General features: G+C 42.8%; 2 protein-coding genes, 2 long non-coding RNA genes and 3 other non-coding genes across 25 annotated transcripts in view; 4 read left to right on the top strand and 3 right to left on the bottom strand.

The window, feature by feature from the left end:
• Positions 1-101: 101 nt before the first annotated feature.
• LOC111835514 (uncharacterized) lies at positions 102-10,928 on the top strand. 7 transcript variants are annotated; one of them, XR_002836240.2, is made up of 4 exons: positions 102-124; positions 406-5,100; positions 5,881-6,747; positions 6,843-10,928. It is a non-coding gene; the product is annotated as an uncharacterized lncRNA (long non-coding RNA). The 7 variants fall into 7 exon arrangements; XR_011981823.1 differs by having other exon boundaries at positions 406-6,038; positions 6,583-6,747; XR_002836244.2 differs by having other exon boundaries at positions 406-6,289; positions 6,583-6,747.
• Positions 4,153-6,848, bottom strand: LOC140577672 (uncharacterized). Its single transcript, XM_072697738.1, has 4 exons — positions 5,841-6,848; positions 4,631-5,711; positions 4,465-4,528; positions 4,153-4,370 (listed from the first exon to the last, which is right to left on the bottom strand). Exons 1-4 carry the CDS (start codon positions 6,836-6,838, stop codon positions 4,153-4,155), a joined length of 2,361 nt encoding a protein of 786 aa, XP_072553839.1. The 5' UTR covers positions 6,839-6,848.
• A 9-nt stretch (positions 10,929-10,937) lies between the features above and the next one.
• On the top strand, positions 10,938-11,009 carry trnad-guc (transfer RNA aspartic acid (anticodon GUC)). Its single transcript has one exon. It is a non-coding gene; the product is annotated as a tRNA-Asp (tRNA).
• Positions 11,010-13,231: 2,222 nt separating this feature from the next.
• Positions 13,232-18,921, top strand: LOC140577671 (uncharacterized). Its single transcript, XR_011981821.1, has 2 exons — positions 13,232-13,766; positions 17,935-18,921. It is a non-coding gene; the product is annotated as an uncharacterized lncRNA (long non-coding RNA).
• trnad-guc (transfer RNA aspartic acid (anticodon GUC)) lies at positions 15,522-15,593 on the bottom strand. Its single transcript has one exon. It is a non-coding gene; the product is annotated as a tRNA-Asp (tRNA).
• trnaa-ugc (transfer RNA alanine (anticodon UGC)) lies at positions 16,134-16,205 on the top strand. The gene has a single exon. It is a non-coding gene; the product is annotated as a tRNA-Ala (tRNA).
• Positions 16,362-24,112, bottom strand: part of trpc3 (transient receptor potential cation channel, subfamily C, member 3) — a 25,371-nt gene continuing 17,620 nt past the window's right edge. For 12 of the 13 annotated variants that reach the window (XM_023795979.2, XM_023795980.2, XM_072697728.1 and 9 more), the window contains 7 exons: positions 20,305-20,538; positions 19,592-19,856; positions 18,777-18,972; positions 18,013-18,222; positions 17,390-17,479; positions 17,215-17,290; positions 16,362-17,127 (listed from right to left, as the gene is read on the bottom strand). In XM_023795979.2, coding sequence (XP_023651747.1) covers positions 16,985-17,127; positions 17,215-17,290; positions 17,390-17,479; positions 18,013-18,222; positions 18,777-18,972; positions 19,592-19,856; positions 20,305-20,538 — 1,214 coding nt within the window. In that variant the 3' untranslated portion in view covers positions 16,362-16,984. The remainder of the gene's footprint in view (positions 17,128-17,214; positions 17,291-17,389; positions 17,480-18,012; positions 18,223-18,776; positions 18,973-19,591; positions 19,857-20,304; positions 20,539-24,112) is intronic. The other variant, XM_072697737.1, reaches the window with a different exon arrangement.

The raw sequence follows: 24,112 nt of genomic DNA, 5'->3' as shown, positions 1-24,112 counted from the left end.
GTTTTCAAGTCATACCCATCCACTCCAGATTAAATAAGAAGCTTCGCGACTGCAATCGTGACTTATTCTTCTTTTTTAGCTCTTGCGCTTCCCGTACTCCAGTCAGAGCTTTAGGTTGCTGGAGGTAAGCTGGGCGTGCGAGCGCTCGGTGAATAACTTTATATCTTTCATGAAAAAGTACTTTTCATTGTAAATTGTTGAATACATAGATATATGTAAGTTGTACAACCGATACAGTTGGAAAGTGGAATTGATTGACGTGTTGGTTTTACGCGTTACGTTATCTATGCACTACAAAATGAAAAGAAAACTTGCTTTTATTAACTTTGTTTTATGTTTTCCATAGGCCCAAATACAGTCGTACGTGTAATTAAATAAGTGAATTATTTTATTTTGTGAATGCAGAGAACAGTAAAGTCAATGAGGAATTCCTACGCTGGCTATCCTTTATTCACCACCTGAAATCGAGAGAAGCAGAGGCCCGTCACACTGGTGCCGTGACCCGGATAATCATCTAGATCGGCTTCAAGGAGATCGCCGAGGGCGACTGAGGAGTCAGTGACTGATGTGACGCATAACCCTACACAACACCAGTGATAGTACATGTAAAGACTGATAAGTATTCAATTGAACTATCAATGTGACTAAGGCCCATATGAGTAAACAGGCTTACACAAAGGCCTAACAGGCGGAAAAAATACAGCCCAGGTTGTTGGGAAAGGCAACAGATGTTGTGACAGTAGCTCTGAGGAGTGATAACACGTTGGATGTGAAGTGCAGTACTGAGCGTCACAAACTGGCTCTAACAAGGACTGAAAAAGGAGCGGGAGGCCCCGATGCACAATTGTGCAAGAAGGCAAACATCCGAGAGTGTGCAGTTTAAGACAGACGCCTCACAGGTCCTCAGCTGGCAGCTGCACTAAATAGTACCTGACAAACACCAGTGTCAGCATCAGCAGTGAAGAGGCGACTTCAGGATGCTGGACTTCATGGCAGAATTGCCAAGAAAAAGCCACATCTGAGACTGGCCAATAAAAAGAAAACACTGACATAAGCAAAAGAGCACTGGACACTGGAAGACTGGAAAAAGGTGTTGTGGACAGATGACTCCAAGTTTCTGGTCTTTGGATCAAACAGAAGAACATTTGTGAGACACAGAACAAATGAAAAGATGCAAGAACAGTACTTAATACCATCAGTCAAGCGTGGTAGGGGCAGCGTGATGGTCCGGGGACCTTTGAGAGAATTTAATTTAATCCCTATTACAATTTTTACAAATAACACTGCTCTTGAAGTAGCAGGTAGTGTGTTACTTTTTTCTCTCCCCCGACCAATGCTGCTTTTCAGCCTCATAAAAGGGAGATTTTTGAAACTCCCTCCAGGTCATCTCTGCCTGCATGCCCTGTGCTTGGTTCAAAGAGAAGACTTTTGCAGGACAGTAAATGTACTTTCCTGTGACACCAGTAAAGCCAGTGTGTATATGGGGGTTTGTTTGGGCTCTGCTTCAATGGCAAGTGGCAGAATGTGCACAGACGACCACTGGGATGCTCTTCCTGTGACTTCCTCTTTCCTCCATTACTCTCTTTCTCAGCTGCCCTATCTTTTGAGCTTTTTAGTTCTTGCTGGAAGAAGGGAGTAGCAGCAAAGTCCTGGAAGCTCATCCTGGGACCAGTGAGACCCTTGGCTGCATAGGTCTGGAAGACCTTCTGAGAGCAGTAGAAGAATTTAACTTCTGCTGACTGATAAAAAAAAAAATTAATGTTGGAGCCATTGCCAAGGAAGCGGGATTTTGGCTGGCCGCATGCAAGACAGTTCCTTATGGTCTTTTTCTGCCCTTGCTGCTGTAATGCCTGCTGTTTTTTCACAATTTCCTTCACAATCCTCTCCACATCATCTTTAGTCAGAGGTGCTTCGTCTCCTGGAGTCTCTCCTCACTTGTATTCAGTGATGAGCTGGTGCTCTTCTTCTTGGCCAGGTGCTTAACATACCTTGCGATATGCTGCTTTGTTGTAGGATAAAGAAGGCTGTTTGGATCGGTGCAGGCACTATGCACCATGGTGGCATAATCAGCATCCACAAGCTTCAGCATGTCTTTTTCTCCATGATACTTAACAAGGAGAGCATCTATGGCATCTCTCATTGGCTGTGTCCACCTGCTGTGATCCGGGACAAAGACGCGACCACCTGTCTTAATTGGGCCGATGAGGGCAGCTTGCGGAGATGCTGGCAAACTGATGTTTAAATGCACCTCTTTAATTTCAGAAGATGACAATGCTGGTGTTGAAGGCATGTACTGCTGGGATTGCAGGATCTGGCCTTCCAGTGATGAATGGACCTCTGCAGTGATTTCCAATTGCCTTTGGTCTCCTGAAGAAAAAAAAACATTCAAGTCAGTTAAGTTGCCAGCGATTGGAGTTAAAGAAAGTGAAAGAGTTATGGAAGTTATTACCTGTGCAGTGTCCTCCATCATGGGCTTTTGTGAAGAAACATGATAGTGGAACATCTTCAGGGCTGAGGGCTGTGGCCAGCCGCGGATAGCTGTAGAGCAACGACTAGCCAATCAGAAGAGAGGGAAAAAATGAGGGTGGATCTGAGGTTTCATTCATGTTTTTCACACTGCAGTCCTGGTTCGAAGGTGCAACTGAAAATGTTTTCATCTTTTGACCCACTCACTCATTTGAAGATTTAATGTAATATGAAACAGTTATCATGTAATATTTTATTTCTAATAGCCTTTGAAACTTGTTTTCTAACAAATACTTGTATTATTTATAAAAGAACTGGGGCAATTGGTCATACAACTTAGTGTTTGTGCAAAGTAACAGTCAAGGCTTTGAGAGACATTTTCAGTTAAATAATACTTTAATAATAACTAAATATTCCAAAAATCCAAAACTATAAACAAATTCTTCGTTTTCTAACTAACTAGTTTTAATAGCTAGTTTTCTTAAATAAAAAAATATGAACATACAAATATTAAATTCTGAATATATATGTACAAAAACAACAATGGATTAATCTCTTCCCTTATAAATAACAATAATCAGCCCTTAACAATAAAGATAGATTGTTAATTATACATTTTACATTTAAACATTTAACTATTTACATAAAAACTGCACATATTGGTAATATATCAACAAGACATAAATTGAAAATAAATCTCTGAAACAGTTTAGTCAAACAGGGCACTTTAACAAACCCCTGAGCTTTTACTGAGCTTTTGGCATGCAAATTACTATCTAATAACAAACAGGACAAAGAATTATATTTTTACTTAAAATAAAATAAATTATGTATAAGAGACAGTTACAAAAAAAAGCAGTCACTTTCCTTTTTCCACTGTCCATCTATTCTTTTCAGCCTCATAAAAGGGAGACTGAGAGAACTCTCTCCACGTCATCTCACGAGTCATTCCTTCAGCCTTATAGAAGGAAAACACTCTGGCAGGACAATAAACATATTTACCAGCCACTCCAGGGAATCCAGTATGAAAATGAGGACTCTCTGGCCCTTGTTTGAGTGGCTTATGACAGAACCTGCAGAGGCGACCAGTGGGATGCTGCTCCTTGCGCTTTCTCTTTCCCCTCTCCTCCAAGATGCGCTTCGTATCTGCCGAACGCTGCTTTGCGGCCTCCAGCTCTCGATTAAAAAACTGTGTTTCAGCAAAGTCAGCAAATGGCATTCGAGGATTATTTAGGCCTTCTGCTGCATATGTCTGGTACACCTTAGTAGAGCAGTAAAAGTACTTAACCTGCCCAGACTGGTAAAAGAAGTGAATGGAGGAACCATCTCCAAGATACCGTGACTTTGGTTGGCCACAAGCAAGACAGTTCCTTGTCCTCTTTTTCAAAGGTTGCTGTTGTTGCTGTTGCTTCTCCACGATCTCCTTGACCATTTTTTCAATGTCTGTCTTGGATAAGGGTGGTTCTTGGGGCTGTACTGCAAGGTGGATTGACTGGGGCAGGTGGGAGGAGTGCCACTGAAACAGTTTCTCGGCTTTCTGTCAGGTGATGCCACAGTTGCTGGGTCTCCAGAAGTTTCTCGGGGCTAGTGTTTAAAGATGAACTTGTGTTCGTCACCTTTGCCAGATGTTTTGCGTACCGAGAGATGTGTTGTTCCGTGGTGGGGTGCAGCAGGCTGTTGGGATCTTTAGAGCAACTGTGTACGATGGCAGCATACTCTGTCTACTTTGTTGAGGATGTCTTTCTGTCCATGGTGTTTTGCCAAAAAGCCATCAATGACATCCTTCATAGGCTGTGTCCACCGAGAATGGTCAAGGACAAAGAGAAGGCCACCTGCCTTGATAGGACCTGTGCGTGCAGCTCGTGGAGAGGCAGCAATGGGCAGTGGTGGCGTCACTACCACATCTAAGCAAGAGAAAACGGCAAATAACCTTTACTTTACACACTGTAAAATATTTGTAGTGTTCATATAAATAAGGACTAAATAAGGGATGCTTACCTTTTACTTTGGTAGGCTGGATCATTATTTGTGAGCCACTAGTAGCCACATCAAAGGTGTCATCCTGGAAAACAGGGTTATTCATTTGTGTTACAATCCACAATCACATAGTTGCATTTTTTGTTTGATAAGTGATGATATTTGTAAGTACAACTGTCAAGCTGACCTGAGCAAAGTGTACCTCCATTAACTCCTCAGTTGTGTAATCGGTGACTTTCTCACCAAGTGTCGTCGGCTCTGAAGAGGGGTGCCCACTCTCCCCTGCAGCAGCAACCTTCTGGTACTTGTGCTTATGCCAGTCCAGGGACACAGGTCGGCAGCCAGGCTCCACGTATTGCAGTCCGAGCCTTTCTCCTCTGTCTGTGTGCATGACAATTAGAGTAGGATACTTGGCCTGGCCTGTCACTTGCTCTGACACTTTGTTTAGCTCCATGATTAAGACCGGATCAAAAACTGCAGGGAGCTTCACACCAGGCTGTTTCAGATCCACAAGGCGCTGAAAATTCCAGCGAGCAACCCCAATCATGCCTTGTGCCTGGAAAAGTTCTGTGGAGACCTGTGTCCCTGTGACCCATTTTGCCTGATGGAAATGGAACCCCTCCTGCTGAGAAGTCCCTCTCACAGGGATCCACACTGGTACAGTTGCCCCCTCACCCTTGACATGGTTTAGTTGTAGTGTTCCACCATATCTGTATATAATTCCCTCTGCAACCTCTGGGTCACTCAGGCAGCCTCTGAGGATGTGGACTCGCTGAATCCTCCAGACCTTTAACATTGATGGTTTAAAAAGCAGCACACCATCTGGGTCACATTCTAAAAAGAATCTCTGGAGAACGCTCTCCACTCTCTCCAGTAGCTCTTTGGGAGATGGGATCCTGGTGCGGCAGTGTTCCCTTATGTGCTGCTTTGTTGGATTTGCAGGTTCTATGCCACAGAAGGTGTAGGCCTGCTTCAGTTTCTGTAGGTCTGTCTGGTCCACAACACTAAAAGCCGCAGACAGAAACTTGCAGAAAGAGCTGTGTAGTGGATGGTGCTCTGACACACACTCTCTTGTAAAACGGCGCATACAGTGGAACAAGTCCAGCTTGATTCTGATGTTGCTGTTGTATTCGCTGCGAGAGGCACACATGTTGGTGTGATTCCCAGAGGTTGCTTCAGCCACTATAGCCTCTGTGGTCTTCCAAGAGTCCCAAACATGGTGTTCCTGGGGCCCTGAGTTTGGGATCCTGAAGGCAGAACAGCAATCCCTGTACACAAAAAAGTATATTTAAAATGTCAGACATATATACATATACATACTGGTAGATTTTGTTTAACTTTCTATACAAAAAGTAAAATAAAATAGATAAAAGGGAAATGTGAAGGTTGGTTTATACCTGTCAACCCACTGATACTTGGCTTTTGGTATTCCTGCAGAAACGTAACGCCGGGACAGCCCCTCATACATTGGCTCCAGAGATTTGTCACATTCAGACTGCAGCATCACCCAGGACAAGATCATCCAGTTCTCATTCATAATGGTGTAGGATGACATGGTGCCTGATACGAGCACCACCTTCCGGGCCACCTTACGGGTATGGTCAGCCCTTAAGGCCTGTCCAAAAGTGCCTTGAAGGAGCAGATTGAGTGTGCTCTCCTGCCGGTGGTACTCCTGAATGAGACAATCAACTAGGTAGTGGGCTGAGACTCTTACTCCACACCAGCCGTCCAGGTCAGCATATCTACCAAATCGAGCAGGAGTATTTGTTGCTCTCAGTGCCCCTGTGATTGTACGCTGACCATAAAGTCCACTGTCTCCATCCAGCACATTCTTAACAGTGGTCAGGTAAGACAGGTGTGCACGCTCGTACCGGAGGTTTAGACCTTCATTTAACTGGTTGGCCATGTCATTGGGAGACTTTCCTGTGCGCCGCAATTCATCCATCACAGTCTTGCATATGGCCTTTCTGTATGTCAGAAAAGCTGGCAAAATGTTGTGGAACCGTGCAGGCAGCAAGTCCATCCACTGAGGTTTGTCCGCAAACCAGTACTTTTTGCAGACTTTACAGTTGAGCCTAGAAGCTAGTATGTAGTACTGGCCACTTGTACCAATAATGACACGTGGTCGTCCAATTCCAGATGAGACGACATGGGGATTGGGACAGCCGTACAGACATGGAAGAGAGTAATTGTTCCGGACTCTGTCCATAATGGGGTGGTCTGGTTTCCAAATGAAAAATGGATGAAGCTGAAAGTATTTTGGTGATGGGAGCTCATAGACAGAATCAATAAGCTCAGGCTGTGGTGGGTACCGCCACAAGGAGATCATGTTCATTGCATGTCTCACTGGTCGGGAGCCTGGCCATAGTCCCAACATTTTCATTTCTGTTTTCATCCAGGTTCTTTGCTGCTGAGAGCACTTCCATCGGCTCACGTCCTGCTCAGTGCTAGGGAGTGGTGGAGCAGAAGGCTTTTCCTGAGCTGAGGTGTACCCAGAAGATGCCACAGGGAGCGTTGTGGGAGGAGCAGTCGCTGCAGGGGTTGCGGTTGGAGGAGCAGAGGATTCGGGGGGTACAGTGAGGGGAGCAGAGGCTGCATTAAGCCCTGAGGAAGACTGCAAAGAAGTCTCTGGGATGACGGCTGCACAATGACATGGGTGATAATGTTCACAGTTGAGAATTATACATATTCAAATAGCAGATAAAATTAAACAATTTTAATAATTTTTAAATTTGACCAAGTATATAATAATGCAGCACTAAGTCACTGGCAGAACACTAATGGACTGGTCAAAGTGGGGAGATTGGATAAAGTTCCGTCCAAAACACTTCAAAGCACAAGGTCACATTCCAGTATGTTTCCCGGGACACTTTCACATGCTTTATACATTGCAAGGAGGGCACATTTCATACATGGGAACCACTTTACATCCTTTATTGGTTTTAATATTTATTTTATTATTAGGGTTTAAATTGAGTACATCTGTGTCACCAACATATCTAGCTTTGCTTATTTCCCTTTACTTTGTAATTCTTGAGACAGTTGCATCTGTGAATGTACATGTGAATGTTTCTGTTTTGCTTTGTTTGTTTGTCTTGTCTGATATGTTTGACTATTTCACACTGTCTTCTGCATTTAAATAAGTATCAATGAACATATATATTTAAATTTAATTTAATCCCTATTACAATTTTTACAAATAACACTGCTCTTGAAGTAGCAGGTAGTGTGTTACTTTTTTCTCTCCCCCGACCAATGCTGCTTTTCAGCCTCATAAAAGGGAGATTTTTGAAACTCCCTCCAGGTCATCTCTGCCTGCATACCCTGTGCTTGGTTCAAAGAGAAGACTTTTGCAGGACAGTAAATGTACTTTCCTGTGACACCAGTAAAGCCAGTGTGTATATGGGGGTTTGTTTGGGCTCTGCTTCAATGGCAAGTGGCAGAATGTACACAGACGACCACTGGGATGCTCTTCCTGTGACTTCCTCTTTCCTCCATTACTCTCTTTCTCAGCTGCCCTATCTTTTGAGCTTTTTAGTTCTTGCTGGAAGAAGGGAGTAGCAGCAAAGTCCTGGAAGCTCATCCTGGGACCAGTGAGACCCTTGGCTGCATAGGTCTGGAAGACCTTCTGAGAGCAGTAGAAGTATTTAACTTCTGCTGACTGATAAAAAAAAATTAATGTGGGAGCCATTGCCAAGGAAGCGGGATTTTGGCTGGCCGCATGCAAGACAGTTCCTTATGGTCTTTTTCTGCCCTTGCTGCTGTAATGCCTGCTGTTTTTTCACAATTTCCTTCACTATCCTCTCCACATCATCTTTAGTCAAAGGTGCTTCGTCTCCTGGAGTCTCTCCTCACTTGTATTCAGTGTTGAGCTGGTGCTCTTCTTCTTGGCCAGGTGCTTAACATACCTTGCGATATGCTGCTTTGTTGTAGGATAAAGAAGGCTGTTTGGATCGGTGCAGGCACTATGCACCATGGTGGCATAATCAGCATCCACAAGCTTCAGCATGTCTTTTTCTCCATGATACTTAACAAGGAGAGCATCTATGGCATCTCTCATTGGCTGTGTCCACCTGCTGTGATCCGGGACAAAGACGCGACCACCTGTCTTAATTGGGCCGATGAGGGCAGCTTGCAGAGATGCTGGCAAACTGATATTTAAATGCACCTCTTTAATTTCAGAAGATGACAATGCTGGTGTTGAAGGCATGTACTGCTGGGATTGCAGGATCTGGCCTTCCAGTGATGAATGGACCTCTGCAGTGATTTCTAATTGCCTTTGGTCTCCTGAAGAAAAAAAAAACATTCAAGTCAGTTAAGTTGCCAGCGATTGGAGTTAAAGAAAGTGAAAGAGTTATGGAAGTTATTACCTGTGCAGTGTCCTCCATCATGGGCTTTTCTGAAGAAACATGATAGTGGAACATCTTCAGGGCTGAGGGCTGCGAGACTGAAGGAGAGTGTCCCTCGGATTCTACAGCTTTTGGGGTCTGTACTGTTCTTTGGGTCTTGTGCTTCTCCCAGTTGACGGGGGCTGGACGGCAGCCTGGCTTTACATACTGAAGCCCAAACCTCTCCCCGGTATCTCGGCTGGATGTCTGAAGGACTGGATATTTGGCCTCTCCAGTCACCTTCACAGAAGCCTTGTTCAATTCCACTATTAACAGGGGGTTGAACACTAATGGTAAGGCCACATCTGGTAACTTCAGGTCAACCAGCCTCTGAAAGTTCCAGCGCACCACTCCGGTCATGCCTTGTGTCTCTCCTGAGTTGTTCCAGGCACGTATACCTGTCACCCATTGAGCCTGATGGAAATGGAAGCCTTCCTGCTGGGAGGTACCCTTCACTGGAATCCAGACAGGTACAGCTGCTCCTTCACCTGGAACGTGGTTGAGCTGCAAAGTTCATATAAAATACCCTCCTCCACCTGAGGATCACTCAAGCAGCTTCTCAGGATATGGATGCGCTGGATTCTCCATGTCTTTAACATGGAAGGCTTGAGAAGACGCAGACCGTTGGGATCTGGGGCCAAGTGGAAGTGGTGCAGGACATCTTCCATTCTCTTCAACAGCTCCAAAGGTTGTGGGATTTTTATCCTACAATGTTCCCTGATGTGTTTTGTTGGGTTAGTTGGAGAAGTTCCACAGAATCTGTATGTTTCTCTCAACTTCTCCAGGTCACCTTGATCAACCACAGAGAAAGCCGCAGAGAGAAACTGGCTGAATGTGCTGTATAGTGAATGAAGCTCTGAAACACATTGACATAGAAATCGCCTCATGCAGTGGAACAAATCAAGTTTACCGACGATGTCGTTGTTATACTGGCTGCGTGAAGCACACGTGTTGGTCACGTTCCCAGAAGTCGCCTCTTCCACCATATCCTCTGTGGTCTTCCATGAAACCCACTGCAAATGTCCATGTGGAGCAGGACCAAGGACTTTAAAGGCAACACATCCCTATGAAGATATTACAAGATTATTTCAGTGAAAATTAAATTAGGATGAACAGACTTTAGCAAATCAAATACAATTTAACTGAGCAAATCTAGAAACAGAGAAAGGGTGCTATATCTACTGAAAGCATACAAAACATATCTTTTAATACCTAGTATATGAATCCTGAAGAGTGACTGTTTGTTTGTGTGTGTGCTCAGGATTCTCACTCATCGGGCTTTTGGTTTTGGAAGGGGACCAACCAAGCATCATCCTCTCCAATTCCTCATCTTCCTCTATTTCTATAAAACAAAACAGATATGAATAAAAGGCATAATGAACACACAAAACCCCATATATGAATCTGTCAGCCAACCTGGAGGATTAGTAGAAGTGTCTGGAAGTGCTGGTCGTTTAGGGAGCAGATGCATCCAGTGACATCTGAAGATTGCTGTGTTTCAGCCTCAGGTACTGCTGTAGTCGGTACACTTTGCTGCCTGGTACACATTGCTGTCTGAGGATAAATGCTGCATACCCATCATCCCTGCTGTCCCAAATATCCTTCCAGGTCTTGCCAGCACGGACTCCAAACCCAACCAAATTCTCATCCTCACTTTTGACAGGTGGTGTATGAGGTCCCCTATTTCTTGAAATTGAAAACGAATGGGAAAAGTTAAGGGAAGTTAAGGGAGTGAGTGTCTATTCTTGTGCTTAACTTTTGTGTTTGAGAATGTTTACCATCCTCTTCTTTCTGTTCTTGAGTATTGGAACTGGTCTTCGGCAATGGAAGATGACATAAAACGGCTACGCGAGAATACAAGTACGGTCAAATGTGCATATTGAGAAACACTAGTGCAGTATCAAATTCCACCATTTTTGTTGAGGTGAACAGAGAACAATGTACCAAGCCTCATGACAACCTGTAAGCAGCTCACTTCCTGAGGTGGCTAAGGCGAAATTTTGTCTTAAACTTTGTCTTGTGTCTGAAAGTGTCAAATCGATATCCTTGTTCCTGTACTTGTATCTATTGATATTAAAAGAGCTTTTTTCAACACTGCCTTGTACCTCCTCGTTAGTATAGTGGTTAGTATCCCCGCCTGTCACGCGGGAGACCGGGGTTCGATTCCCCGACGGGGAGATCCAAATCCTTTTACTGCCCTCTTTTCAGCGCTCTCTATTTTCCTCTCAATTATTCTGCTAAGCGCTCGCATACAACACAATACTGCATCACATACACTATGAATATGCTCTACGACAAGTTCCACTGGAAAACCCCTTTGAACCACCAATGTCAGGAAACTAATATAGTTTTCTGAAAGCAAAGGTGCAGGAGACAAGTTGTATGCCCCCCAATATAAAACTAACAATTGAAATACAAGTCTATTTATTGAGGGGGATTAATAAATACAATTTAAAAATTGGGGGTGTACATGCCCCCCTGTCCCTTTTATGAAGGCGAACATTATTACAAAGGTACTTCTTCAAACAAAGTTTTGTAGTGATTTAAAACACATCCTTATGTGCTGTAGTACATATATCTCGCCACAGAAATATTTTGTTATACACTGTAAGAAAAAAAAGTACTAATTTGTACCTTGAGGGTACAATGACTTGTCACTGGGGCTGTACTCTCAAGGGTCTGCCAACTGTACCCCAGCTGTAGGTAAAAGTACCTTTTAAGGTACAGAAATGGACTCTGAGGAACATTTTTGTACCATTGCGGGTACACTAATGTTGCTTGTACCGTGGGGAACAAAACTGTAAGAGGGCTGTACACTTTTTTCTGACAGTATACATTTTCATTATTGATTAAAATATGTCACTCAAGTGGTTAAATAATGAAGTATCTGCGGATGCAATACTGATACTTATTTTGCTACAGCTATGATACATATATAAGACCATGCCTGTTTTCAAACGACTATGATCACCTCTCAAGTTGGGGATGATCTTATATAAAAGATGCAGGAAGTGAAAACAATATGATGCCTAAGCAGCTCGAAAGCGAATTTAATTCTGCTGCGGTTTCATCGAATTATGGTGCATTAAAGAACGGATGACATTCACACATTACTTACCCCAGAAAAGCGAGTCTTCCTTCAGCTTTGTTATTATTACGGGAATAAAAATGGCAAGTAATAGAAAAACCTACATCAAAAGTTCTAATTAAAAGTGCAAACAAGTGTCTACAATCGGACTGCCCGAGCATCCACGTTAAGTGATAGGTGTCGGTCCCCTTCGTCCTCGTCAGCGGAGAGAAACGAACCGAAAAGATCCTAGAAACGCGAGATGCAACGATGAGTGAGAATCACGCGAGAGGCTGCGGCCACAAAGACGACCGGCGTCCTGCGAACCAGCGCTGTACGTATCTTATGCATTTAGGGGTCACTAAACTTTTTGTATGTCCGCCTGCTGGCCTTCGAGTGTCGTCTACGCCTTTCGTAAAACTTCCATAAACTTAAAAGAAAATAAACAAAACAAAATCCCATTTAATTTCTTATGCCGACCCCACGATGGGAGAAGCCGCAATGCAGAAGCGCAGGTTGTACTATGCAGAGCTTAAGTGCGGCCCTGATTTAAAACACCTGATAGAGACAAGAAGACCATTCAGCATTATCTCAGTATTAGAGATAACTATATTGAAACTACGATGTTCCGCTTTCAGACCCACGCAAGAAATCTTAAGGCAAATCTATGTTATTCCATTATAAACCTAAAATTAGCTACATCAGAAGCGTTGGGGTAGTTTGCAAACCTTACAAATTATTTACAAGGTAATAAAGCTGTTACATGCGTGTAAATGCGTGTGCAGACTCTAATTGAAAATCTCAGGCCAGCCAGCTGACCAAAGTTGGCAAGTCTGGTTAAATCTAGACTGCACCTCTGCAGGGCGGTAGGTCTCCAAGGGCAGGTTGGGCAGGCCTGGCCTACACTATAGTACGTACGCGATACCGCTCAGTAACCACGTGGACTAAGGAACTTTCCGCTTGCGGGGGTTGGCAGAAGCGTGCTGTTGCGCCATTAACACAGTTGCGGCCGAAAGTATATTACATCCGTAGTGGTTTAGCAATACTATAGAAAATGAATGGGAAATTGTATAGGGATGTTTAGCTAAAGGGATCCCTGACGGGGTTTAGTCCAAGTGAACTTGTCTGTTATGTTCTTGAAAAGGAATTTCATCCATCCATCCATCGTCTGTACCTCCTTGCCCACGTTTTCAGTAGTCCTAGGATATGAAATGTCACTTCGAAGGAAAGAAAGTGGGCTCACATCTCAGCATTGGTGGTTCAGTGGTAGAATTCTCGCCTGCCACGCGGGAGGCCCGGGTTCGATTCCCGGCCAATGCATCTTTTCATTTTTTTGTCGTCTTAATCTTTCCAGATAATTCATTATAGTGGAGGGTAAGACAGGACGGAAGTCACTGAGCAAGTGGAACGATGTTTCTTCGCCCGAGGCACGTTTGCAGTTTTGCTTAAAAGACACAAAGGCAGGGACAAGTTGTCAGCGTACACTTAGGACTACGCCAGCGTCGTCTGATGTTAACTCCTCCTTTACCACTGAGTTTCAAACAGAGCACATACGTATTTTAGCTCATCCAGTAGCAAAGCAGGGATATCCATAAGCACATTTTCTTGTCAGGACTAGTAACAGAACTGAGCGAAATAATAATGATGGTACTTATAATACTAACGCTATGCAGCTCACACAACATCTTCAAAATACAGTGACAGCTGTACTTGTGGACATAAGACAAAAAATAGTTACCTATGATCTTTATTTTTTCAACATTTACACACATATTTAATAGACACTTTGTCCAAACCGGCATACAATCAAGTCACATTACGCGAGTACTGCTATCAATGAGCGACGTTGGAGTTCCACTGAATGATCAGTAAGTAGAGCAAGTTTGCACTGTAGCAAGAGCTAGCTATATAATACGTTACCAACGGCAATAACCTAATAAGGGAGCTACTCCAATTAAAGATACTTTAACTACAATCATGAGAACCTCATTTTGAATGAGATTTAAATCTATCAATTTATTTCTTTTTAAAGTTCTACCTTCTAATCTGGGGACTGAGATGAACACTCAAGGATATTCCAGGACCCAGCCTTGAACCAAGCTGTGGTTGACTTCGTGCTGTGCTTGGTTTACAGGGGCATAGCTGGAAAGTCTTGGTGCCCTGACAAAATGTCACCCTGTACCCCTCAGCAGATTTTGCTGAGTGTGGTATGAAGTGCTTTGGCCCCCCCTGATTTCGCCATAGTCCCCCTGCTCATCCAAATGCTCCTGCTTGGGATCATTGTCTTGCTGGAAAGTTAAATGATCACCAAGCTTCAATTTACGCACTGAAGGTATCACTTTCTTCTCAAGAATGGCCTTTCAAAGAATCCCAATGCTAAGGGTGGTGTCTTATACACTTACCATCTCTTATATCAGAAATACCCCTGGTCCATGGGTCCAAACGGTTCTGGCTTAGTTTTACAAAACAGTGTCCCAGAAACCCCCAATGTCTGACTCCCCCAGGTGAAATTTTGCTCTTTCTTCCATGCTCAGGTAGGTTTTCTGCTGTACCGTTCATTTTAAACTTGTGTATGATGCTGTAAATTGTCTCTTGGGTGCTGGAATTGCCTTGGGAAGCTTCTTGTAGCCTTTTTTTGTGCACTGCAATCATTTCTCTCTGCATTTTTGAGAGATGCTTCTTATTTTCCATTTTGCAGATCAGCTTGAAATCCTGACAGTGTTAAAGGGAAAGGGGAGGGGCTGATTAAATGTAATTGCAAATAAGTTTACAGTGTCTGATCACATCGAGTTTAATTTTTAGACAGCAGGGTAGGGACCAGGGAAGACAAGGGACATGTCTTCCCCCCCCTTCCCATTTTTTAATTCGTATTCATTAATCCCCCCCAATAAATAGACTGTTAAGTTGTATCCCCCCCGCCAATATCAAACTGTCTCCTGCGCCTTTGCTCTCAGACTACTATATTTGTTTCCTAACATTGGTGGTTCAAGGGGTTTTCCAGTGGAATTTGTTGTAGAGTATATTCATAGTGTATGTGATTCAGTATTGTGTTGTATGCGAGCGCTTAGCAGAATAATTGAGAGGAAAATAGAGAGTGCTGAAAAGAGGGCAGTAGAAGGATTTCGATCTCCCCGTCCGGGATTCGAACCCCAGTCTCCACTATACTAACAAGGAGTTGTCCACTGGTTTTGGAAAAAGCTCTTTTGGTTTTAACAAAAACAAGTACAGAAATCTGGATTGTATTGCGCTAATAAGGTGTTGTAATGCTCAATCTTTCGAACACAAAATAAGTATAAGAAAAAATATCGCCTTGGCCACCTCAGCAAGTAAAGTCCTTACGGCGTCTGTTCACGTCAACCTGTCCGCAGAATAAACACAGCAAAATGTTGGGTTTAAATTTGGGCGAAAATCAGGAGAATGGTTAAAGAAAACAGAGGAACTTCGGAAAAACCGGAAGTAAGCAGATTAAAACATACGTGTTTGGTCGTTCAGTGTATTATATCTTGTACCCCCCCTTAAATGTTGCGTTTAAATTTGGGGCAAAATAAGGAGAATGCTTGAAGGAAAACGGTGAAACTTTGTAAAACACTAAAGTTTCGAAAGCTCGAGAAAAGGTTATCTTACTCCCCGTCGGGGAATCGAACCCCGGTCTCCCGCGTGACAGGCGGGGATACTAACCACTATACTAACGAGGAGCTAGTGTGTTTATTATTTAATCAGTTTTTTTTTCATGAATTATGGAGGACATTAAAAATGTTTTGGAGGACTTTAAAAATGCTTAGTTAAATGAAATACATTATATTTTTATATTTAAAATGTCACTCGCGGTCCACTGAAACTGGGTCTCTTTTGAAATTATTCACGTAGTATGTACTTTTTAACCATTGAAAGGAAAATAGTACTAGTTTTTCTTCGAAGTACTTATGTAAGTCGCTTTGGCGAAGGGCGTCTGCCAAATTACATAAATGTGGCCTTGATTGATAAATTCAGGGGGTATTCCACAAAGCAGATTAGTAGCGCAAACCTAATCAATCGCTGTTCCAGAAATCGAGATCAGAGTAAGCGTCACTCAGTTACCGATGAGTTATAGACAATCATATTGCTTAAAGTGTCAGTGATATGCCAACTCAGACCATTATCATATTTAATGCACATATTTAGTAATTTTAACATTGTGTTTAAATGTCACTTTGTACTAACCATTTTAAGAGTAATATGTGCACGCTACAACGGAAGGGGATGTAGCTCAGTGGTAGAGCGCATGCTTTGCATGTATGAGGCCCCGGGTTCAATCCCCGGCATCTCCACTTTTCATGTTTTCCAACCGATAATTCAGAGAAATGTCTCGGAGTGAAATATATATATATATATATTACAAATGGTCTAAGTATCCACGTAATATTACAAAATATGATATATGTCAATTAAATTATCACCACTGGCTCTTCAGCAGAGAAAATGAATAACAAAAAATTTTTTTTTTTATTAACACAATGTCTGAACAATGTTCAAGATAGTCTGTAGTCTTGCATAACCCTATAAAGGAAAGTGTTCATAAATCAAAGATAAAATGACTGAAATATGTCTTATGCTGACCAGTTAAACATTTTAAATAAATTAAAACCATCAGCAGTCAGTCTCAAAATGTAACTGTTATTGCTGTCATTTGTGCTGTTAACATCAGAAGGATTTTTAACCATGCACAAACTATCGCAAAGCCATCAAACGTTCCATAGTGAGTATGGGAACTGAAAATTGGCTAGCAGTGCGTTTGTTCAACATGAACAAACACGCCGTGAAAGAAAAGAACAAATGTGGCTTATGTTCATTCACAATAGGCTAGTAAAAATGTTGATGGATGCATGTTAAAAATGTTTAAACACAGCAAAGTAACTCGTACAGCCATAGCAGTACAAGAATGAGGTTATATTTAATCTTATTTTTTTTAAAGAACGGTAAGTATTTTTGGATCGCCAGTTTCACTAGAATATCAACATCATTTGTGCTGGGACAGTGGAAGAAATGAGATGTATTTGATCTAGTTCCCTCATTATAGGTGAAGTCTTGGTAGATGTCCTTGTCGCTGTCACTCACAACGCCTGACGTTGACACTGAGCTTGTCACTGAGCTTCTGTATCAGTAGGGAAAGCTCTTCAGTGGCCTGGGACTTCTCCTCCAGGAGCTCATACCGAAGACTGGAAATATCCTGCTTGATTTCTTTTAACTCACCTGGGGAAAAAGGTTCGAACGGTTGCACAGGTGGAAAGAAACGCGATGTGATTTTTTTTTCATGGATATTAAAGGGAAGCCATATACCTTCGTTTACTTCATCGTTCTCTTTGTCTACTTGTGCTTTCAGTACGTAGCGCTTGATCAGACGTTTCATTATTTGCTGAAATAAAAACAGGCACAATTACCCATGTCAGCGATGGACCCACTGCAAAGAATCCCGACTGGCAGCAACCGAGTTGCGGGAAACAGAGCTCCTTGCCTGATAGCGTGTGGGCCGGTTTGGTACTCCACCAAAACTGTGCAACTCAGCAATGCGCAGGCTTGACTGGGTCCGACTGAAGAGGTTGAGCTGCAACCCAAAAGGTCTTTTGTCACAAGTAAACTGGAAAATGACTCTCTTTGTCAAGACAAAATCGGGAGCGTTATGTGCTACAGGTAGGCTACAGCTGAAGGAACAGTTCGAAAAGGCCACTTGGATGTAGACGGTATCCACTGAGGACGCCATTGCAAACGTTATATACACAAATTATATCAAATCATTTTGACTGGGGGAGTCAGTGGTTTATTTAATTATAATACCCATTGAATTTTTGTGGCTTAATAGTTAGTTGGAGTACTGATATTCCAAAATTGATTATCCCTTCTCCCTGGAAACACGTCAGATAAGCTATACTGTAATGACCCTAATTGTGAGTCTTACTTTGGATCTTGCAATGTAGCCCATTCTTTAGATGAGAGTATTATAGGTTTGTTAAGTCCTGGTATAGGTGTAGTCTTAGGCTTATCTCTGTATTCTTCCTCCAGAGCTGGAAGTGAACATGCCTGGTCCACGGGCCACTCTTACAGACCTTCAGAGGCATTCAGAAGGGTGTGTCCCATTACCCTGGATTTGGAGTGGTCCATTCCCAGCTCCACATCCTGCCTCATCCTGGGCCGGCGGTGACTGAGCAGGCCAGTCAGCCTCCTGATACTCTGGAAGAGGGTCTTTGGACTGGGCACAATGCTGAATGGTGGTGGCAGTGTCTTCCCCGTGTCGAAGTAGGACAGCCATAGCTTAGAACGGGCAAATTTCCACTCCACGTCTGCGTCGTCCTGCGAGAGACCCAGAAACCCCAGCTCCAGCTTCAGATGGTCTCTGTATTAAATGACCACCACTTATTGCTTTGAAAAGACTTAGCACGCCTCTTGATAATGTCTGTCACACGTTCACTGAGATTCACGCAAACTGACAATTCCCAGTTACTCATTTAGATTACCAACAACTAGGGGTGCACCGATACCAGAATCGGGTATTGGGCAGATACTGCGCGCATATACTCATACATGTAAAGAGTCTCCGATACCAAGAACCAATACCACTTAATTGCAAGATTATATTAAAACTGAGAGCTGCAGCGTTTTGTCTTTTTTTTTTTTTTCTGCTGCCCAGTCAGATTTTGGCATCTAGCGAGAGACTTGTCAACCATATTGGTCTGGATATGCCAAGTCAAGTATTGGACAGGTTATGCCAGGTTGGTTCGTTGTAATTTTCAATGGTATAAATACTTCCGTAAGTACTCGTATAGGCAAGTACACAAATGTAAGTACTTGTACTCGGCCTGAAAAAAATGGCATCGGTGCAACCCTAACCAACAACCACATCTCACCTCTATCTCTTGGTAGGAACTGTTGATCATCGCAATGAGCATATTCAGGAGAACAATCACCATGGTGACGTTATATATCCCATAAAGGACATAGCCGATATTCTCTATGAACTTGTGGTCATACTTCAGCACCACTGACGACACCTCGGACAGCCCAAAAATAGACCAGAAGAGAGTCTTGAAACTCTCCTCAACTCTGAATCACAAGAGAGACAGAGGTTACAGGAAGGGGACACATTTTAAGAGAATATTGTAGTCCGTCAGTTCAGTTTCCTTTCTGAATAAAAGGCCTTGTCACAGGAAATAGTAAACAATCCCAGATTTTCTTCACTCATGTATACTGGCAACATTCAGTTACAGTAATAGTACTAGTGCATGTGGAAATCATGCAGAATTCATTGTCTCCAACCAATTGTGATTGACTCTATAAACTTTCTTTACATAGCCGCCTGAGACCCCACCCATTCATTTATGTCCATTGTAGTGGACTTGTTGTTTTTGCATCTATCTTTTCACTGATGTAAGGAAACATATTTATTCCTGTTGTACACTAAAGAGGACATGCTGTGAAATTAAAAATAAAAATAAATTTGAAAAAAATCGAAATTGTAAGATGTCTTATTTTATCCAAAGACAAATAACCTAAAATTGAAGGACACTTTTTTCCTTGGGTCTCAGGAAGATATAGGAACCTGCAGGTTGGGGTGTCATTGGATTCTTGTGGCACAAGGCACCAGATTTTAATTTTCATTCTACATTTTACAGACCCTATCAAGTTGAAGCATACAATTAGAAGGGTGTCTGCACACACTCACGTGGTAAAGGCAGAGTTGACCTTGGCCCCCAGGTAGTAGGAATAAAGGATGAACATGCCGAACATGAAGGCCAGGAAGACCATGATGAAGAGGACCATGAACTTGAAGATGTCCTTGACGGTGCGGCCCAGGGAGATCTGTAGCGGGCCGAAGCTCTCGTTGGCGGGCAGAATGTAGGCGATGCGGGAGAAGCTGAGCACTACGGCGATGGCATATAGCCCCTCCGAGATCAGCTGGGGGTCTGAGGGCAGCCACTTGTCCCTTGCTGCAGAAAAGAGGTGACATATGCCTGAGGTATGCTAACTGTGCAAACGACAGCAGTGCATTGTGGGTATGCAAGTAGAAACTACCATAAATAGTCTTTTTCAGATGTGAACAGAACACACAAATACGAGGAGTCATAAATAATTGAAAATACATAGTATATTTTTGGAACTTAACCAAGTCCCCCAAAAAGCCCTCAGCACTGGGAGTTAGGAAGCCCTGTTTTACAGGGTACAAAGGGAACTTAGGGTTTGAGGTCCTGTGTTTTTAACTGAAAACAGTACACATTTTATTGCTTTTAATGTAAGACTTTTTCTTAAAGTTAAGAGTTATTTTATAGTTATTGTGCAATGATCCAGCAATGGCTGGACTCCATGACTAGATTTAAGTTGTTTTTAGATCATGTTCAGTGTTGTTTACAGAGCTGAAGCCAGTGGCAAACACGTTACCATAAGTGAAGTACTCAACATCTGGTGGCAGAGTGACTAGGGAGAGATCATCAGCGTGAACCTTCTCGTTCACGTAACGCTGGGCCCTGCTGGCCTGCAAGAAGGCGAAGAGCCGTGCAGTGAAGGCGGCGATGAAGATGGAGAGCATGCCGAAGTCCAGAACGTTCCACAGCTGCAGGATGTACTCCCTGGGCCCCTCGCTCCACAGCTCCTTGCACTCTGACCACATCATTCCTGCAAAAGCAGCAGGCAGATCAGCGGTCAGAGAGAGGGACCTGCAGCTGGTGTTAACAGTGAAGCAGAAGCAGCTGGCAGAATGGGGGTCAGAGAGAAAGGAACTGCAGCTGATGTCAGCAGTGAAGCAGAAGCAGTGTCAGGAGTGAAGCAATAGCAGCAGGCAGAATGGGGGTCAGATGGAGGGACCTGAGGCTGATGTCAGCAGTGAAGCAGAACCAGTGTCAGCAGTGAAGCAGAAGCAACAGGCAGATTGGCAGTCAGACAGAGGAACCTGCATTTGGTGTCAGCAGAGAAGCCCTGCTTTTGTACATCAAAGGAAGTTACTTAGCATATGTTACTTTAGTAAATATCCAGTTGTATACATGGACAAAACATGAACGCATGCCAGGCGAAATCTGTCCATTAATTGTAATCAGGGGTGCTGTAAATGGGGGGGGGGGGGGGTGATTAGGAGGATTCCAAGGGCCACTGAGTCACAGGGGCCCTTTTAAATCTGGAAGATAATTGGATTGGATTGGTCTGTGTTGGGGGGGGGGGCACCCCTGCCTGTAATTATTAAAATAAATTATGCAACCTTGTAATCAAGAGCACTGACAAGCACCTTTACTGCTTTTAGTAAAGAAACATCCATTTAATTAAGAAAAGGTGCTATTAGACTATTACTATCGTAACAAAATGTTAAAATCTTGACTATTTAAAAATATTTTAAATGCTTTTTAACTGTTGCTAACACCTCTGTGTAAATTTAACACCCAAATTTTAAAAAGTTAATGAATTCAGAGCCCATGTCTATTTTGGGCCATGTTGCGATAGGGTTAGTAAAGGTCATGGGACCAGCGGGGCAGAGCCGGAACCTCACAGCGTGTTGTGATTCTGAAGCGACCGAGGGAAAGGCAGCTTGAGGAGTGCAGTCTGCGGCCCCCACCCCCCCACCACTCAATGCACTGCTCTTAAAAGCCTCGAGTGATGATCAGTGTTTGATTTTGCTGTCATGTAAAGTGGATTTACACTCAGCATGACACCAGTGATTATTGCAAGGCTCAGCAATAGCTTCTCCCCGAAGATGTCAGGACACTAAATATCCTGCTTCCCATCTTACCCCCGACCTACTCCTGAGAAATACTGACACCCCCCCCCTCCCACTGGCACTGGTCATATTCACTTATTATTTTTTATTTTTGCTGCTATATCTATTGTTTACATACACATTGCACTGCATATAAACCAACCAGCCTGTTTAGCACTGCCTTGTGTTTTTGCATTTTAAATTCTGTGAAAACCCTCCCCTTGTCATTTCCTGTTTGTATGTCACACCATGGTCCCGAGGAAATAATATTTCGTGCCACAGTGTATAGATGGTAAGACTGTAACGCTCACATGACTTGACGTATAATGTTACCCTTAAAAAGGCTAACCCTAAAAGGGATAGAAATGAACACTGATAATTCAAAGGGATTACACGTTTACAAAGAGCCGAGGTGGTAATTACATCACCAGGACTGTCAAAACTGTCTTTCCGGAAGAAATGACCTTGTCGCTGGAGTGTGATGAAGTGCACTGGCAGCTTCTCTGACTAGATCCACTGGTCCTGCTAATAAACACCTACGATGGTTGGTCTTTCTCCCACAGGGACGCCACACATCACGTCGACACGTGCCTGAATCTGCCACGTCACCCTAGAGCTGCACTGCTGAGATTCCCTGCAGCCTCGTGTGTTTCAGTCATTTTTTTTTTTTTTTTTTTGTTGGAAATAAAGTTCAAAAACTCTGTGAACCATTTAAATGGCAGTCCCCGCTGATAGTTACCTGTTGCTGACTTACAATGACTGATTAAAATCTATGCTACACTAACCCTATACCCTAAATTAGCTAATTAAATGTCTGTCACTGCAGTGGTAGGAATAACCAGGTCTGTAATCTTCGCAGCAACATAAAACAGCTGTTAATTTGTCAAATAAAAGAAAATGACTGGAGCAGAGGGGCTATATCAATCACCAGCATATATTGCTGTACTCATGAATAAATTAGTTTTTCATTTCCACAGAATAGATCAATGGGAATGAACATGAAGCCAGCAGCCTGAGACCTGAGAGCTCTTTGTAATGGTGAGTGAACCTGAATGAACTTTTGGACCCTTGTAGGCAGAATAAGCCTCCATAGTTGACTCTAGACTTTTTTCTCAGGGTGTATAAGATGAGACAACCAACCATAAATTTGGAAAAAAGTGGTATATACATTTACAATACATTATTATTACACATTAGCTACATTTTCAAATACAAATTTACAATATAATTGTATTGAACTTGATACTGTATGATCAAAGAGCATTTTCATCTGACCAGTAGGGGGTGCAATTGCAACCCACTGCACCCCCGGTTAAATCACCTAATCTGTTCTTTGTAACACACAAACGTTAAGGGCAGATACTGTAATCTGAAAAGGTCCTTCTATAGTCTCGAGGAGGGCCAGGTGTTGAACCCTTAAAATTAATTAAAATGTATGAGATTTCTATGGATCAAACTGTCAATGAAGTTGTGTCATAATGACACTTCATGTTCACATTACTCTGAAATGTATCTTTAAATGGTCACGACACCTTTAAAACATGCTTGGCCTGCAGGAGCATGTTTGTTTCCATATTACTGGGGTTTTTTTTTAAGTTTTTATGTTTTTTTAAAATTAGTTTTTTATGTTATTGTATAAAATTAGCTTTTGAAATCAAATTTGCCAAATGTGAAGTTTCCCAAGTTGCCAAGGAACCCCGAAATGTATGGGCCAGCCTTTTGCATCCGATCAAGCTGTGATTGTGTTTCTGCTGCAGGGTCCGTGAAAAAATTCTCCTTAATGACCCGTCGCCCGATGCCAGCGATACTGCAGATCACAATGTCAATTTAACACTGACGCTTATTGAGACAAAATGAGCAACAACATGCTTCCTAATGTACAAACAACGAGTGGGTGGAATCAAGCCAGCCACACGACCTGCTCCAAGATAACTTCCTGTTTCCACATTTACATTAATCATTTTAAAAGCCGTTGTATTACAATAATCTCCTGTGTTTGAATAAAACAGCAGGTCAATAATGGAAAGTATCCTATTGAGAATACTGAGTTTAAGGCTAAAACCATACATACTTTAACGAACTGTGTTATTAATACAAATACTTTCCAGTTCATTTCAATCTTGCTGTACCTAGTTTTCTCTCAACTCCTGTCGTCATAGCAATGAGTGATTCTTATGATACAGTATATCAGGGGTGTGAAACCTGCTCCATGGAGGGAATGGGAGGTCTTCCCAAAAACCTGCACCCACAACGGCCATCCGTGGATCAGGTTTGCCCCCCCCTGCAGGTCGAAATTCTGATTTAAAATCAAAACTCACAAAGCCCTACTTTGATACCATCCAAACTTGAATCAGCATGTATTCACAAAGCAGTAGCATGACAATGAATATATATAAATGGTGGGTACAAACAGAACCCACACAGCAGTCATGAAGAAAAGCTAACCTACTCAAAGTAAGCAAACTGCTGTGAAATCAGAAATAATTACTGCTTTTGTGATAAGAT

This window comes from Paramormyrops kingsleyae, chromosome 12 (genome assembly GCF_048594095.1).
Source record: "Paramormyrops kingsleyae isolate MSU_618 chromosome 12, PKINGS_0.4, whole genome shotgun sequence".
Lineage (NCBI taxonomy): Eukaryota > Metazoa > Chordata > Actinopteri > Osteoglossiformes > Mormyridae > Paramormyrops > Paramormyrops kingsleyae.
The sequence above is the reverse complement of the archived record's forward strand: the minus strand, read 5'-3'. Positions and strand labels throughout refer to the sequence as shown.

Coding starts and splice junctions, on each gene's coding strand:
- LOC140577672 (XM_072697738.1), bottom strand. CDS start 6,838: ATGAAAACAGAAATGAAAATGTTGGGACTATGGCCAGGCTCCCGACCA. Junction 5,712..5,840: donor AAGTATCAGTGGGTTGACAG/GTATAAACCAAC, acceptor TTTTGTGTACAG/GGATTGCTGTTCTGCCTTCA. Junction 4,529..4,630: donor TGGAGGTACACTTTGCTCAG/GTCAGCTTGACA, acceptor CCTGTTTTCCAG/GATGACACCTTTGATGTGGC.